This window comes from Ceratotherium simum, chromosome X (genome assembly GCF_057802395.1).
Source record: "Ceratotherium simum simum isolate JZ-2026a chromosome X, ASM5780239v1, whole genome shotgun sequence".
NCBI classification, from domain to species: domain Eukaryota; kingdom Metazoa; phylum Chordata; class Mammalia; order Perissodactyla; family Rhinocerotidae; genus Ceratotherium; species Ceratotherium simum.
Window position 1 is genome coordinate 25,935,318 of NC_141940.1, and position 18,602 is coordinate 25,953,919.

At 38.1% G+C, this 18,602-nt stretch overlaps 1 protein-coding gene across 20 annotated transcripts in view; it reads left to right on the forward strand.

Moving 5' to 3' along the window:
- TENM1 (teneurin transmembrane protein 1) overlaps positions 1-18,602 on the forward strand; it is a 773,006-nt gene that overhangs the window by 600,735 nt on the left and 153,669 nt on the right. For all 20 annotated transcript variants that reach the window (XM_087427630.1, XM_087427629.1, XM_087427639.1 and 17 more), the window contains one exon: positions 9,509-9,725. In XM_087427630.1, coding sequence (XP_087283756.1) covers positions 9,509-9,725 — 217 coding nt within the window. The remainder of the gene's footprint in view (positions 1-9,508; positions 9,726-18,602) is intronic.

Below are 18,602 nucleotides of genomic sequence, written 5' to 3' on the forward strand. Positions count from 1 at the left end.
TTTAGTTATTAAGCATTTTTTATGACCTCAAGGTCACCTCAAAGCAGTCAAAAGTGTTTAATGAATGCATCAATTAAATATTAATGGATTCATGGATTATCAATTCTCAATATCTGTGGTAGATGTAGATACAAAAGGTATAAAAGATTTTGCTGACTGTGTGTTGACCTCTGAACATTCCTTTAAAAATGTGTATCTATGTGGGAATCAAAAATCAAAGACCTCGTTATGACTTTAGTGTATTTTTATGATTGTTTCTTTAGGGAGTAGAGGAGGAAGGCTCCTTGAGAGTTCCATTACCATTTTTTTCCTTTAGTAGGATTAAGATGGTATTGATGATAAATATAGATTCAGTTCTACCTTGAGATGAAAAGATGGACTAAATAACCTCTGAAAGCCCCATGACTAAGATTTTGGACAATAATTCCATTTTTATACTATTTAAGTATTATCCCTAAGAATACATTAAATGCCCGTCATTTGATCTCAGCGCTCCAGCTATCCAGAATGGCTGGACTCGTTTAGTTGAATATGGCTAATGATTAATATTTGCATACGTGTTTGTGCACGTGTGTATGTATGTGTGCATTTCAATTAAATCAGAAAGTGCCAATTGAAACTTTGGGAAAAAAGTAGTCCTAATTTTTAAAATGTAATTCTTAGGAAATCTTCCCAACCAAAAAAAAAAAAAAATCACTTTCAAGCAGTCGCTTCAAGTGGCTGTTGCCTGATTACTCCTTATTATAGCTGATACTTAAAGAATGGTGGGATTTTTTTGCATTCTAATCAGCTTTGAATACTCATTAGTATTGCTGCTACTTCCTGCAGCTTTGACTTTAGTTACACTCTGATTCAATGCATTGTGACTCTTAGTAACTAATTGGCCTGCATTGAATATGTGAGTGACGCAGCTGGTCTAGGAGCTACCTAAGTGCTCCTTGAATAGTAAAAACAGAACAGAGAACAAATAACCTTTGGATTTTTTTCCTTAATCTGCAAAAAAAGGAAATCTATCTTATGCCTTGTATGTATAAGAACTAATTACTATAGAAATTACAAACCTATCAAATGTCTTGACCTTATTTATCCCTTTAGTCAACAAGCACCTACCACGTGCACAACTCTGGGCTTGGAGGAGACTTAACATTATGGTGACCACATTTTCATTTGTTAATCATGTGTCCTGATCTGGGGTTTGGAAAATAAGATCACCATACATTACATGCACATATGAATTGACATTAGAAAAAACATTCCGAGATTATATTAACTGAACCAGAATAGCTAAAACAAAGACGAGCGAGAGCAAGCTAGAACTATCAGACATTAAAGAATATTTTAAAGATATGATAATTAAAATAAAGTGGTACTGATGTAAGAGTAGACAGATCAATACAACCAAATAAAAGCTCTGGAACACACCCCAGTACAAATAAAAATTTAGTATATTATAAAACCAGCATCAAAAATCATTGGGGAAAAGAAGCATTATGAAATAAATGATGCTGAGATAACTATTAAGAAAAAAAACTTCGATTTTCAATTCATACCATATTCCAAAAGAATAAGATAAATAAAAACACTCCAGCTGATTAATGAGTTGAAGGTAAAAGAAAACTCAAACACAATTAAGAGAAAATATAGGTGACAGATCTCAAGATAGGAAAGGACTTCTTAACATAAAAGCAAGGAAAGAAACCACAATAGGAAAAAAATGATAAATTGGACTTGATCAGAATTTCAAAGTTCTTTATGTTGTTTGGTTAAGTTTATAGACCATCCAACATCTATTTAGAGATATCAAAATCTTCACTGTCTGATATAGCAGCCACTAGCCACATGTGACTGTTTAAATTTAAATAACATAAAAAATTCCATTTCTCAGTTTCACTAGCCTCATCTCAAGTGCTCAATAGTCACATGAGACTAGTGACTACTGTATTAGCACAGATCTTAAGCATTCCCATCATCGGAGAAAGTTCTGTTGGATAGCACTGATCCAAATGTTTGACTCAAATGTTTACCTTTTAGCCAAACATTTCATATTGGGTACCCAGTTTTCCATTCAATCATTACTACTTTGTGCCAAGTATTGTGCTTGGCACTGGGGAGAAAATGACAAACAAGACAAGTTTCTGCTTTCATGGAGCTTATGGTCTAGGAAGGAAGAGAGATATTAAACAAGAAACCACACAAATAACTATATATTTACAACTGTAAAGAGTGCTATAAAATTTTTAGAGTGCTAGAAACATGTATGGGGGCCCTAACCAAATCTGTGTGGTAAAGGAGGCCTCACGTGAGAAAGGGGAAGAATGTTCCAGGTCAAGGAAACACAGCATCTACAAATGCCCTGAGGTGGAAACGTACTAGGCTCTTCTAGGAAGTAAAAGGCAAGTCATTGTGGCTGGAATACAACGAGTCGGGGAGAGATTGGTGGGAGATGAGGATATAAAGGTAGGCACTGGATAGATCATACAGAACAATGTGAATTTTATAAGATCTTTAGCTATCAAACAATTATTACATTTTATTCACTCTAGTTATAGAGGAAGGAAAGTAGTTTCTGATACTGTGGAAAAATTGTCAAGGAAGTTAAAAAGATGTAGAATAAGAGTGTTTAATCAAAGCGCATTTTTTTCCCCTGATCTTTTAAGTATTTGTCACATGTTTGTCCAAGCTTATCTTGTACAAATTCTTCCCGTGGTCTATATTCATATTCATTGGTAAAAATCAATAAGTTAATTGCCTAAAAGAGAATGATCTTCCAGGATCATTCTTCATAACAAGTCACCATTCATTAAGAACAGTAGCTGTTTGCAAGCCTTTTTTATGATGTAGTGTTTCTAGATCTAGAAATCAGCACCATGGGTGACTTATGAACACATATAAACTCATGGATCAATAAGCCCCATGTTTTGAATGTCACCAGCATGCTGCAGTGTTTAATAAATAGGAAAATGAAATAGAAAGAGCAATGAATTCATAACATTTGCTCTGTTTAGGGGCCAGCCACCCGCTCCATGTTTACTTTTAAGATTTGGCTGGGACAAAAGACCTAGCATCAGAAAGCATATTCCTCACTATTCTCTTCTGACCATACCCCCATCATTTCCAAGCAACCCATTTATTAGAGGATCATCACTTAGTTATGAGAGCCGAAACTGCCAAGTGATTCCAGATACAAGTGGAAGTTGGAAAATCTAATTTCTATAACTCAGTTAACTGGATCTGTCACATTATCTGTCAACTAAGGCTAGTAATACTTGGCATCTGCCTACTTTGCAGTAGTGAAAATGAATGATATAATGCTTGAAATACAGTACTCTAAAGTGGATAATAAAGATGTGGTATCAATGAAGAATCTATTTATGACATTTTTTGATGCATTAGTTGAATGTTTATTAATCTGTAGGTAAATTTACAAAAGTCATAGAAATAGGACTTTTGGGACATCCATTTTTTCATTCAATAAATATTTATTGAATGCTTACTTTGAGCCAGGCACTGTTCTAGTCATTGAGGAAATAGCAATGAATTAAAAAAGACTAAATCCTTGCTACCATGGAGCTTATGTTCTGGTTGTGAGAGGCAGACAATAAACCAAATTTTAAAAAATAGTGTGATAGAAGATGGTAAGTGTGATGGAGAAATTTTTTAAAAAGCAGGGGAACAAAGGATGACGAATGTGGGACAGGAGTGGAATTGTAAAGAAGGTGGGCAGAGGAAGCCTCACTGAGAAGGTGGAATTGAGTAAAGACATAAAGGAGGTGAGGGGTGAGCCCTATTGATATTGGAGAGAACAACATTCCAGGCCTAGGAATAGTGGGGAAGGGGGTTGTGGGATAGTAGGAGGTAAGGTCAGAGAGGTAAGAGAGAGACAACAAAGAACCAGACCGTGAGGAAATAAGTCTTGTCAGGACATGGGCTTTTACTCTGAGTGATATGGGAAGCCATTGATGGCAGGTGGGGACCGGGAGGACATGAACATTAGTGGCATATGAACTATTTACTTTCCTGACCCAGAAAAAGCACATTGTATGAGGTTATAGTAATAACAGTGATTTGAGCAGGTCAAAATCCTGAGTGCCCTTGAGCTTCTCCCACTTTCTTTTTACTAGTACAGCAAACTACTGGGGGAAAAAGTCAGCCTGAATAAATGAATAAAATGAATTATAGACTATTTCCAAAGGAAATACAGTCATATTACCTTCATTGCATGTAACGGCAACAACTAAGCTAACAGGAGTGCCTAGTAGGGGACCTGCTTTAGTAAAAATTTATGAATGATTTCTTTTTTTTTTTTAGATTTTATTTTATTTACTTTTTCCCCACTAAGCCCCAGTAGATAGTTGTATGTCATAGCTGCACATCCTTCTAGTTGCTGTATGTGGGACGTGGCCTCAGCATGGCCGGAGAAGCGGTGCGTCGGTGCGTGCCCGGGATCCGAACCCAGGCCACCAGCAGCAGAGCACGCGCACTTAACCTCCAAGCCACGGGGCCGGCCCCTGAATGATTTCTAATTACTCCAGTGTTTATGGGTTTCTAAAATGCCTGAGAATATTTTGTTTAACTGAGTCATTGGAATGCTCAGCCCTTCAATTTCTTTTTCACTACTAATTTGCTTGGCAGACCCTCTATTCTATAAATGCTGAAAAGGTTAAGCTTCAATCCAGCCCCTGTCCAAATGATAACAAATTCTGAATTTGTGAAATTCAATGAATGAAGATTTACTGTAGCATTAGTGTCTATTTAGAGCCACATAAGATCCTACCTATCTGACAAGCTAACCAAGCAGAGTTCACACAATGAACACATTCCAACAAACTGAATATGCTACACAGAAGTTAATTGCCCTCTGGCCAGTGATAAGGCAACTTCAGTAGAAGTGAGTCTGAACATTTTAAGCTGCTACTGCAGACCCTTGGCATCTACCCCTAGGACTCTATGCATAGACTCTTTGCAGTCTGGACAGTCTAGAACTTGGTTAATGACAATAGCTAGTATTTATCAAGAGCTCTAGCTACGTACTAAACTGTGCTAAATAAGCTCTTTATTATAACACATGACCCTTACAACAACTCTATAGGGTAGATGTTTTGATTATTCCCATCTTGTAGATGAGGAAACCGAGAATCCAAGAATTGAACTGATTTGTCCATGATTGTATGGATTATAAGTGATAAAGTCAAGATTAGAGTCAAAGTAGTCTGGTTCTTTAACCTTAACCACTTCATGTGTTCTAAATACCTATAAAAAGTCAGGCACTTGGAAGTCTTACAGCCCAGGTCAGTACTCGTAGTACTACTTAGATGATGATGGTGACCGTGTGATCTGTAGTCAGAACACTGGGTGTTAATATGACTTCCGACTGTGCAGCTCCTTTTAGCCTCCCCTTCTTTATTTGTAAAATGGGGATGAGGATGTCTACGCAGAAGGATTCTTGCAGGGATTTGTTGAAATAACATATGTGGAAGTACCTAGTGCCATACCTGGCAAATGTTAACTAATGTGTACATGTGTCCAAATCCTTTTGGATACCTTACCATGAAGTAGCTGTCCTTTTTTTTTTTTTGGTGAGGAAGATTAGCCCTGAGCTAACATCCATGCCCATCTTCCTCTGCTTTATATGTGGGACACCTGCCACAGCATGGCTTGATAAGTGGTAGATAGGTCCACACCTGGGATCTGAACCTGCAAATCCCAGGCCGCCAAAGCGGAGCATGTGAACTTAACCACTACACCACTGGGCCGGCCCCTAGCTGTCCATTTTTATCAAGATAATAATATGGGATGATAAAAGGATATATATTTGTAAATTCATTTTAAGGATTAGGAAAGTATGGTTTTTTCCTGATATCATTCATATTCCTTTGTCCAATCCTTCTTTCAACCAAGGGCATACATCTAGTAGGTAAAAGTTCGATAGAAAAGGACTTGGGCCAGCCCCATGGCTTAGCAGTTAAGTGCGCATGCTCCGCTACTGGCGGCCCGGGTTTGGATCCCGGGCGCACACCGACGCACCGCTTCTCCGGTCATGCTGAGGCCGCGTCCCACATACAGCAACTAGAAGGATGTGCAGCTATAACATACAACTATCTACTGGGGCTTTGGGGAAAAAAAAAAAAGGAGGAGGATTTGCAATGGGTGTTAGCTCAGAGCCGCTCTTCCTCAGCAAAAAGAGGAGGATTAGCATGGATATTAGCTCAGGGCTGATCTTCCTCACACAAAAAAAAGAAAAAAAAAGAAAATGACTTGATCATGTACAGAACAAACTAGTGTCCTTGATTTTCATCAGTACCAATTGAGCCAACTGGCACAGTCCTTAACTGGTTGGCAAAGCTAAGATCAGTGAGTGCCATGTTTAGCCCTTCAAGACAATGTAACCTCCCTCTTTTTTGCTCTCTTTTATTTTTATTCCATTAAAGAGAACAGGCCCTAAAAGTAAAATAAGTTAACATTTGATATGTCCATATCTGACACCCTGAGCCTGGCTGCCAGGAGAGTGCCACAGCTTCCAATTCAGAACAATAAAAGAACCGTTAATAGCCAAAAAAAGAAAGAAAGAAAAAAGAAACCCATACATGCAGTGTGACTGTCATTTGCACTTCTTTGTAACAGTCTAGATGTACTGTATGGGGTGTTATCTGATGTGATAATTGGTAAGCAGATCTTTGCCCATGTACTGGGCTTACCTATGAATTATAATTTGGGGATTGCATGTCATTATTGGTCTACTTGCCTGCAGCCTTTCTAGATTCAACAGAAGTCTTGCTGTTCTCTCAGAAAACAGAGGTCTTAGAGGGTCAGCCCTGTATAATAGGCAATTATTAAATATGAAACATTAGCTTGGGATTTATAGCACATAACTAGATGAGAATGTGAGTCCCAATTTTGAATTGGCTCTGTGTTTAGTTTTAGAATCCAGTTTTGAAGATTGCTCGGGCATTACTATTTATTTAAAATCTATTTCTTTTCAAAAATAAGTTAGAATTGTGTGGTTGACAGATTGAAACCTGTGAATGCCCAATCTGATTATTACGAGTGCATTTGTTACCAATTGAAAGATAAAGGTGACTGCCCATTCGAAAAGCAGTTTTTCATTGTTTAGTATATTATTCCAGACATCAGAGAACTCTTTTCATCAGCCTGATATTTTCGCCAGCTTTTCAGTGCATCCAAATGTTTAATTAGCAGAGTAAAGAGATAATGTGCTAATGGGAGGCTGAGAACAACATATTGGAGAGAGAGGTGGTAATGGCATCTAAAATCTATAGAAAATCTATTAATATAATTTGCTGAATGAGGGGACAAAGGAGAGCAGAAAGGGACTTCTTATTGAAACGAATCTACACTTAAAAGTTAGTCATCAGTGAAAAAGAAATATGTACACAGAGAAGTAGAAACCAGGAGCAAAAATACACTGAACAAACAGGGAACACAAAAAGAAGCAAACTGCATTTTAAATCAAAGTAGTGTCTATGGTACAGGGAGTTTGAAAGGACCTCATGCAGGGAAGAATATTTCCTGGGTGCCCTAGGGCTACTGTTCCAAATGCCTACTCTCTTGGTATTCCTGGCTTTCATTGCCCCTAGCTGTGTTACATCCCCCTCCAGCTCAACGGGAGCAGCCATGTAAGGGGGAGAGAGCAAGCAAAAGAGCTGCATGAAACCAGTGCCAGTAACTTTCATCATCGGCCTTAAGGAGCCGGTGGTCCATCTGGACCTCCCTATTCCACTGCAAGCCAAGATTAGCGTCTTTATATTTACCCTTGTTAAACATCTAAATTAGAGTCACTTGTCTGCTTTAAGGACTTTGGGAAAGACTTTAATTTTTTCGCTTATTGGGTGTGGAATGAAGTGTCCGTATGCTCAATCACTCCAACCCCTTCTCTTTGCATGTAACTCTCTTATAACACTTACTGTATTTTTAACTAGTATAAGAGTCAGCTGTTTTATACACCTATTTCTCCTTCTAAGCTCCAAGCTCCTGAAAACAGGAAAAGGGTCTTTTTTATCTCTTTACTTCCCCAAGCACCTAACACAGTGTTTTATACCCATTAGATTCTCAACCGGTCTCCTCTCCTCCTGGAATCCCTATGCCCCACATCATTTCTCTACCAAAGAATGAAGCCTTTATGTGATTGTTTTTGTTGGTACAACCATGGATTCAGGAGTCTCGAGTTAAATGGTGAAGGCCTAGGAAATGAAAGAGTGACTCATCACGTTCATGTACCTGAGATTTATTAGTACTTGCGTCAAATAACTACTATTAGGAACAAGTAAGCTCTAGTTGCTTCTACAAATTCCTAAAAAAGTGGTTCTGAGACTTGAGTGTGCTTCAGAATCACCCAGATTAAGTATGCATAATCCTGGGCTCTGAAGAAATTCTGATTCAATAGGTGGTGCTCAAGAATATGCGTATTTAATAAGCTCCCCAGGTAATTGACTACACATTTGAAAATCACTGCCCTGCTCTACACTTTTTCACCATGAGAATACCAACCTCTATTTTGAGAATTACCACTAGACAACAATATTGGGATAATTTTTTTTAAATACAAACAAATTTAGGTTGGCAAGCATTTGTTAGTTGTTTGCTCATAAATGTACATGGTGTGAGAAATTCAAAAGAATTATAAGAAATTGTTGCTATCTTGGAAGAATGGTCTTGGTGAGGAAGAAGAAAACTTCTTAAGAGTGATACCTAACAGAATACTCTATCTAAATACTAAACAATGTAGTGCAGCCCATAAATGCTAGAGAATTCAAGAAAGAAAGATTTGTGAACAAAATACTTTTGTTACCACACAAAGGGCACGATCTGCTGGCCACGAGACAAAAGCCCATCATCAAGAGGCAAGATGGTGGAAAAGAAAGGGCAGTTTATTACAGCTTGCTAGCAAGGGGTAAGATGGCCAACTAATGTCTCAAAGAACCATCTTAAGGGGGCACAAAATCTTACAGCAGTTATATAGGCCAGTGGGTTATAGGGGAGGGGATTAGGAATGTTGACCCTCAGGTGTTACAGACTGGGAGTTGCCACACCATATCTTTCCGTTTTCATCCGTGATGGCTATTAGCATACTCTCTGTTCGGGCATCATCACATTCCTAAGAAACTCAAAAGAACAAAGTTATCTTACCGCAGCTGGGAGGTACATGCATAAGCAGGGGTCGTAAAACCTACAGAGCAGTTAGATCTCCTGGAGGGTGCATATCCAGCTGGGTTAGTTTGTCAGAGATCATTCAAAGTTACAATAGAGTTTCTTTTCTACAATATGGCTTCCCTTATGTCAACCTTGTCTTGAGCCAGTATCACCTTGAATTTCACTGATGTGCCATATAAACTCAGAGTGAGTGATAATTCATAAGAAACGTGGATTTAATAGATTCTAAACTCAAAGTATGGATAGTTACCTTTGGCTATATTCTAGATTTTTCTCTGTGCGTATTTTCAACTATGTTGTTTCCCTTGAAGCTAAATTTCAAAATTGTTTTTTTTTTAAGATGGTTTGACCGACTGTGTGGACCCTGATTGTTGTCAACAAAGCAACTGTTATGTAAGTCCTCTCTGTCAGGGCTCACCAGATCCTCTTGACCTCATTCAGCAAAGCCAACCTCTCTTCTCTCAGCACACTTCAAGACTCTTCTATGATCGAATCAAATTCCTCATTGGCAAGGACAGTACTCATGTCATTCCTCCAGAGATCTCATTTGACAGCAGGTATATATGTATTTATTTTATTCCTTAATGAACAGTGGTGATGTTTTTCCTCAACTATGATAGGAAGATATTTTCTAAAGATCAGGTTACTTCCCATTCCACACAGTCCATATTGATTTCTTTTTTAGGCTTCTCTGGAATGCCCAACACCTTACTGATTAGTTAAGGGAGAAAACTCATTTTTAGAGATTCTTTATCATAAAAGATACATATGTAAATATGTATATATATACACACACATACATATATATATACATACACACATACATACATATATATATACATACACACATGCACATATATATACACACACGTATATATGATGTATATTTGTAGTAAGGTATAGATGGGGCTTTTAATGAAAACAGGATGGAAGCATAATTTGGAAATTTATTGCTTAACTTCCGCATTGATCCCTTGAAAAATTCTTGAATTTCAAAAGCTAACTTTAGGGGCTGGCCCATTGCCGTAGTGGTTAAGTTCACACATTCCACTTCGGCAACACAGGGTTGGCCAGTTTGGATCCTGGGCGAGGACCTACTCACCGTTCATCAAGCCATGCTGAGGAGGTGTCCCACGTAGAAGAACTAGAAGGACCTACAACTAGGATATACAACTATGTACGGAGGCTTTGGGGAGAAAAAGAAGAAGAAGAAGATTGGCAACAGATGTTAGCTCAGGTCCAATCTTCCTCAAAAAAAAAAAAAAGAAAAAGCTAAGTTTTAAGTTTTATCCCATGACGTAAAATGTTTTCATATGAAGACTTGAGTGAATTTGATGTCCTAATGAGAAATGCAAGACTTGTGAAAATCTGCCTTCTAGGAAAGCTCAAATGCGTGAACTGTCACTAAAGACCTGAGACCAAAGTCTAACCCATTAAGTGAAGAAATTTTTAAAAGTTAACTTACTTATTTAAAATGTAATAACATGAATTTGCTCATTGTTATTCTCTGCTTCATCTTTAGCAATGATATATTTTACTAATTAGCACTAGATATAAGTCGCTGAAGTCAACATTTCTGGCCTCTTAAAAATGTCCTCCTTTGTTCATTCCACAAGTTGATATTTTACTAGCTTCTCGACTATTGCAAACAGAAGTTAAAAAAAAAAAATAGGGAGGGCCGGCCCAGTGGTGTAGTGGTTGAGTTTGCGCACTCTGCTTCTGGTGGCCTGGGGTTTGCAGGTTCGGATCCTGGGCAAGGACCTATGCACCACTCATCAAGCCATGCTGTGGCAGGCGTCCCACATAAAGTAGAGGAAGATGGACATGGATGTTAGCCCAGGGCCAGTCTCCCTTAGGAAAAAGAGGAGGATTGGCAACAGGTGTTGCCAGGGCTAATCTTCCTCACACACAAAAAAAAAAATCATGGAAAGTATTTGTCCAGGAGTTCCTGTCTACATCCCACCCACTCAGTTACATCCTGGTGGGTATTATCAGTCCCCAAGAAAAATTCCATGAAGAGTTTATATTGTTATCAGTGACAATCTAAGAAAATTCAACTCAATCTTGACCTATACACAGTAGAAAAGGAAAAAAAATGTGCATGGAAATTTAAAATACTCAGCATCCTTCCCACAGATTGTATACTAGAACTATTATTGAAACTTAAAACTTTCTCATTATTTTTATTATCGTGCAGTTCTGACCTTTTAGGTCTCTGACAGAACCCAAAACCCAAATGCCAATGCATCACAAGAAAGGTCTTTTCTGCCAGGAGATTTAGTCAAAGTTTCCCTTCTTCAAAGAGACTGAGTCATCCGCATTTTGAAGTGTTTCTCCCAGCTCAGTAACAGCTCTGGGGTAGCTTGTGGATGGGCTGCAGTCAAAGTAATTATTTAAATAGTGGAGACTTATTTATTGTACACCGGAGGAACAAAAGGAACAAAAAGCAGCCATTACCCCCATTTTCCTATTTAAGGTAGAGGTAAGTCATCAACTCAGCAGCTTTTCCATGCTTAGGGAAAAGTCAGTCCGAAAAAAAAAAAGTAAAGGAAATAACAACCTCCATGACAGCGAGATATATTAAATGACTCACTGAACTCAAGTAAAGGGAGAAAGTCAGGACCTGAGAGAGACAGGAGACAAGTCATTATGACCCAGAGCAGGGCGTTTGAGCAATCAACTTAGAAAAGTGAGGAGAAACTTCAACCCCTGCAGTTCAGCTTCATGCTTCAGCGGTGCTTGCCAGCCGCTCACAGAGTGAACAAACCTCTTACTTGTGGTGGTTAATGCCCTTCTCCTCCTCCTGGTTTGATTGAGTTTTCCTCATTCTTTTATAAAATGCTCCAAGTTATCATTTGGCTCTGCAAGTCACATTTGGATTCAGAATGACAGGTCTCCTTCATCCAGTGGTCTCAGCTATTATAGACATATCTAATCTGTCAAAAAAGGTGCAGGCCTTTTCCAAGGGAAATAGTTGGGGACAAGCAATCTAACTATATCTCCTCTAAGAAATCCACACATGCAGTGTTACTCTGGGTAAAATAAATCCAACTCTGATCACATATATAAATAATAGTTACAAGCTCTTACATCTATATAGGACTTTTTAGTTTGCAAAGCTCTCAAACATACATTATTTCATTTATTCTCACAGTATCCCTGTGAAGTAAGTTTGTATTGGTGCATTTTATATATGAGGAAACTGAGGTTCAGAGAGATTAAATAACTTGCCCAGCGTCACACAGCCAGCAAGTTTGTACTATAGCAACTTTGATAACCTTTCTAGTGCACCACAGCTGCCCCATTTCTGCATGTCTTTAAATAAACCTGGTGACTTGGGTCTAATTTATACTAAAGAAATGGCATCTAGGTCAACACAAGAAACTTAGAAACCAAGCAATATTTACAAATTCAGTTCAGTTTAATACATTTCAACGACATTATTTACAAACTCCAAACCAGTGCTAATGACTTCCTCTTGGTAGAAGAACACAATAGAATGAACTGGTGAACACAATAGAGTGATCAGCCATGAGAGGCTGATCCCCACATCAATCCATGTCAAAACATGTCCTTTTGCTCCGTGTAAATTGGTATGGAACACTCATTACGTGTCAGGTCTCATCCTAAGTTTTTATGTGTGTTATCTCATCTCATCCTTACAAAAACCGTATATGGTAGGCACTATTATTATCCCCACTTTTCAGTGTGAAAACCAGAACTGAGATGTCAACTAAGTTACTTGCCCAAGGTCACAACCAATGAGAGTCAGAGCCAGGATTTGAACCCAAGCAGACTGATACTGAGACCCTGACCTCTAAACCATTATGCTGAGCCACTTTAGCTACTTAGAAAGCTGGGCTAGCTGACCCTGAAAAAACTTATGGCCCTTATACATTTCTCACTGTGGGGTTGCTCTCAGATATGTCTAGAACACTTACATGCCATAATCAGGTGAACCACTCTGCTTTTTTGCTTTTGCCAAATAATTGAGAGATAGCTGGGTAGGCAGATGAAGAAAGCATTGCCAATGGGTTCATTTGCCTACTGGCAAAATGTGACCCACACAGATGAGGTGCTGCTGAGTATTGCCACCATCAGGAGCCTTTGGAGCTAAAGATGGCGTGCAGGTGACTAGCTGTTGCAAGGACACATAAAGGTTAAATAACCATTCATTCTTGTGCATCCAAGTGAGACTACCCTTTCTTGTTCTGAGTTTGCTGCACTGGCATGTGAGGGCACGTGGAATGTGTATCTCCTGTGCCCCATGATGGTGTAATGTCACTGTGAACATGCAATCTGCCCATGGCAGAGTCTCTAGCAAGCCCAACTCAGCTACCGTTTTTTCCCTAAATACCGTTTACCTTGTGGCCTGAGTTTCTTTTTTTCAATCTACTCCAAACATGACTACAAAGTAAACCATATATTCTACGTGCCCTGTATGACTTATTACTTTTTAATAATGTAAATAGGTGAACAGAAGCATTATTGATCCTCAGTGTCTAAGCATTTAATCACTATTAATAATGTAAAAGGTTTTTATAAATATGTAAAAACAAGAGTACATTAAACTAAACGACAGCAGTAATTTGCAAAGCCAGACATTTCACTCGCCATCACTAATGGAGAAGTGCATTTAAAAAACAAAATCCTATGAGGGTTAGTGCAACCGCTGACAGCAAGGTCTGGCCAAACTCATTTGTCTGCTTTGTAGCCATGAGAGGCTGATCCCCACATCAATCCATGTCAAGCATCTACATCAGAGAGCTTGATATCAGCTCGCAGGTGTATTTTGTTTGGCCCAACATTTAGAAATTAGGAGATCTAATATAAAAATTGGAATGTCTCCCTGCTCTAGAAAATTTACAGAGTTTGGCATCTCTGGGCCATGGCGTAGGTGGTCCGGAGCTAAAGGCTAACTGCCCCTCTGGATGGGATATCACATGCCTCTCTAGCTCACCATGCACTGTTTCCCTTACACCTGGCTCACTTCCCTTACTTTCAATGTCATGCCCGGCCCTGCTGACATTTGAGTTTGTAACCTCTGGACTACACAGCTTCTGTAGCTTTCCTTGAAAAGACCTCAAGTATTTGTGTTTTCTTTCCGATCTGTTTACCCGAGAGTCTTTAAAAACCCAATCTTATCTTTTTACTTAATTTCTGAACCTTTATTATGTTGGTTTAAAAAGAGAGAAAAAGGTGAACGTGAACTAGGAATCACACCAGGCACCTGGCAGAAAGTAGGTAAAAAATGAGTGAATGAGTGGCTTAGTTGCAGTGATATTGAAGTGCTCTTCTCATATTTGCTAATGAAAAACTCATTTTGGTTGCCTAGAACACACAGATGATATTAGGACCTCAAATAAGTCAATTCCCAAATGCAAAGCCTAAAGGTAACATTACTGTTCTCCAAATAGCGCAGGAACAAATTCATAAAAGATGAAGCAATTATATAACAGTGGCAAGTTAATTAACTCTTTTTTTTTAACTTATGAGACATCCTACCACTGTCAGAGCCTGCCCATGATTGACATCGTTTATAACTTTGTATAAGCATTGATAATTCTCTCTGCCTTCAGTGGGCTGGATAATCAAAATTGAGAAACAAGAAAAAAATGGAAAATAAGGAGCAGTACAGGAAATCCGTAGGAAGACTGCCATTAACTGGCTCTCTTTGGTATGCGTCATTATTCAGTCTCATGAGAAAACCAAAAACAAGTGCCCCAAAACGAATTGAGGTACTATAAGTGCCTTTAACACGGCATTTTTGGTCAAGTCTTTGCTTACTCAAGCCCTCCTCCTTCTTTACTACACCTCACTTGATAATAAGATCTTGAATCATGCTCCTGATTATTTGTGATACCCGGTAACACCTATCATTACTTACCATAACCTGTTTAATAAAACATGCTTTTCTCACTCAGTTGAGCTGGGAATTTATACCATTTGAAATCCTGTGAATGGAAAAATGAGTTGTTGAGTCAAGACCGAGGTAAGGGGAAGGTTGCAGAGATATGGTCATTGCTGCAGAGGATGCTGATCGTGAATATAGAATAGGACTTAAGAATAACCATACTTGACAGGTACCAATTACTGTGTGTTAAAAATATGTATTTTATTGGAATATTAGTATTTCCAGAGTGATTGAGGACTTTAAATTCCTCTAGAAGAGATACCAATGTCCTTTGCCATCCCTAATGTAATATAATATCTTGATATCTGCTCACTTTTTAAAAAAGAGTGAGGATATGTATTCATTCATGTAACAAATATTTTTTGAGTACCCACTGTGTGCCAGGAACTATGCAGATGGAGGTAAACATAAGAAACACAGTCCCCTTATTCACAGAATTTCCCTTAAATTCTAGCGGTGGAGGCAATTAAAACATCAAGTAAACACAAAAATAATTAAATTAATTACAAATTGCAATCAGTTCTGTGAATTATGGAACATCAGGTTTCTAAGGGAGCTTGGATTTCATCAACTCAGGGGTCTCCAATTCAACTGCTTTGACGGAGCAGACATGTAACCTAAATGGATATAAGACAAGAGGTATTCTAGCAAATGAGACAAAGTCATTAAACAATTACAGAAGTGAGACTTACCTGGAAGTTTTCAGCAATAACTCAGAGATGGGACTAATTGACACAAGTGAGCATGAAGAGCTGCTAAAATTGACACACACAGAAGACTATTGATGACTTGCAAGAAAAATACAAAGCTTATTTGGACAGTGAGCAGCTCAACTATTTGCAAGAAGTTTCATCCTTTGACATTTGGGGCTATAAATAATTTTTTCTATAATCTAAAGTGTTTGTATTAAATAGATGAATTCAAGGGAAAAAACAATCAATCATCAAAAAAATTCCAACTTACTACAATGAAAAGATTCCCACTAACCACACTTTGGCTTTGTCATTTATAACGATAGATCCTACAGTTTCTTTCAAAATAATCCATATTAGGGAAGATTAATCATTTCACCCTTAAGATTGATGAACAATCCAATGTGTACTTGGTTCATTTATTCATTCAGTGATAGGCACTGTCCTAGGCTCTGGGCTACAGCAGACAAAGTGCCTTGCCCGTACAGTCTAGTGAAGAAGACTGACAATAATGGAAAAGGTAAATGTCACGTAGGTGTAAGTACTGTCAAGTGAGATAAAGAAAGGCTAGGGACAGAGAGTGACCATTTTAGACAGAGTGGTCTAGGAAAGCCTCTCTGGGGAGGTGACACTACAGCAGAGACCTCATAGCATTCATCTATATGTTAGATGATCTTGGGACAAATGTTTCCTGCCACCTGGACCCTTATGCAATAGATTGTCACACAAGCCGGAGCCTGGCAGTGACTTTTAAGGGCCCGCTGAATCAAGATTCTGCAGCATTGTGTGAAATGGGAAGGTAAAACAAATGTTTCTCAAGGAATTACTACATACTGATTACTGTACTACATTTTACTGATAAATGGATGGGGTGCCTATCCTCCAGGAGTACATGGAGAAAATTTGAATACCTCAGACAAACTGAATAGCCTGTTGAAAGAGAAATCAGCAACAGCCCTAAACTGTTTAGTCGTAAAAAGAAATAAAAAAACAAGTAGCAGATCTTCAGCAATTAGTGTGGAACTCAAAAGAGATCACATATATAGAAACCACTTACTGATTTGGAATTATGAAAAAGAAGGGTAAGAAAAGCTTATATTTTAGAATATTTATAAGGAAATACAATATTATTACAGTATTCAATTCATATTCAGTTTCGTCTATGTACAGGTAACACCTAAAAGGTTTATAACATAATCACTCATAATTTTGCTGCAGTTCAAATTTGAATCCGTATGCTTTGTATTTAACTTTTTCATGAATCTGTTAGTTTAGGTCCTCCAAGTCTATTTGCTAATGGCAAATTTTTCTGTATTTTTAATTTGGAACGTGAAAAACATTATACCAGGTACACAACTAGGGGTTGATAAACACACAATGCAACAATTGCTGCATAAATTGAATAAACTAAGGACTGGGGGAAGCTGTTTCTAAGGCATCAGCATCTGCTAATCTATCTTGTGTTCACCTCTCTTTCTAAAGGGAGGCACTGCACACGACCTGCCCACATTTAGAAAAGCAATCCAAGTGTGGTTTGGCTTGGCCATGGTTCCTTGTGACTCTGTTTGTCTTCCCTTGTTGCTTTTCCTGAGCAAAATCCTTTGCTTATCGCTTCTACGGTTGTCCTAAGTGGGAAGTAAGATTGTTGCTACTAGCTAATAAAGCACTTTGATCTCGTTTATATGAAAGGTGTTAACGTGTGTGAAGACGGGATCTCCTGATTTTCAGACAACTATTTTGTCTAATGCTAAAGTTCAGGAAAACACATGTTCAAGACACATTAAAAAAATCACAAAGTGCTGAAAGTTCCAAGATTTATAGTGCTGACTAGCTCCTGAAATCAGCAGTCAACACCTAAAGGTACTAGAAAGAAAGAATGTGCAACTTTCACTTCTTTGCAAATGCTCTGGGCAAAGAAGAATAAAAAGAAATCAGAGCACAAATCTTCAAAAAGCTGTTCAACTGCTTATTTGTGATATTTTGAAACTCAGATGTTCTGAGATGCTTAATAATTGTGATTTATAATACCAGTAGCTATCTACAGCTTATCTCAGTGTGAATAGGTATCTTCTAATATTTTATCTATCCTGCTACTCAATTAGGATCGAAATTCGAAGGGCTCCAATTCTTATTACCTACTTCTTACCCATACTGTTTGCTTGCAGTGTCGCTATCTGGTTCTATCATCTAAATTTGCCCCTAGAGAGGGCAGAGTAAATGCAAGTTTGAGGAGAAAGAATGAATGACATGTTGTAGCTCATTTCCACTACACGCCCTGTGCATAGAAAGTGCTCAGCAGTTGGTAAATGTCTGCAGGTAATGATGGCCTATGGTTAGCACCACCTTGATAGCCGAACGCTTTTTTCTTTTCATTTGTAACCACATTTTTTACATCTTAAGAAAGATCTGCCGTACAGCTCAAAAGGTCAAAAGACCTTTAGAGTCCAGGTCAAAAGACCTCCTCCACTCCACCACTTACTAGCCGTGTTATCTTGAGCAATTTTTTTTTAACATCTCTGAATCTATTTCCTCATTTTTAAAACAGGGCTAATAGTTGTACCTACTCAGGGTTATATCGACATTAAATGAAATAACAAGGAAAGTGGCTGGCATAGTACCTGACTCATAGTAAGTGCTTAATAAATATTTTATTTATACAAATATATATGGTTGTATATATTATATATATATATATTTAATAAATACCAGGCTACATAATAGAATGTAATTTTAAAAGGTCTAGTTCAAAATGCAGTCATTTTACTGGGTTATCATATTGTTATGGCATCTTTGTGAGGTGACTGAGGATAGCACAGGGAAGAACTATT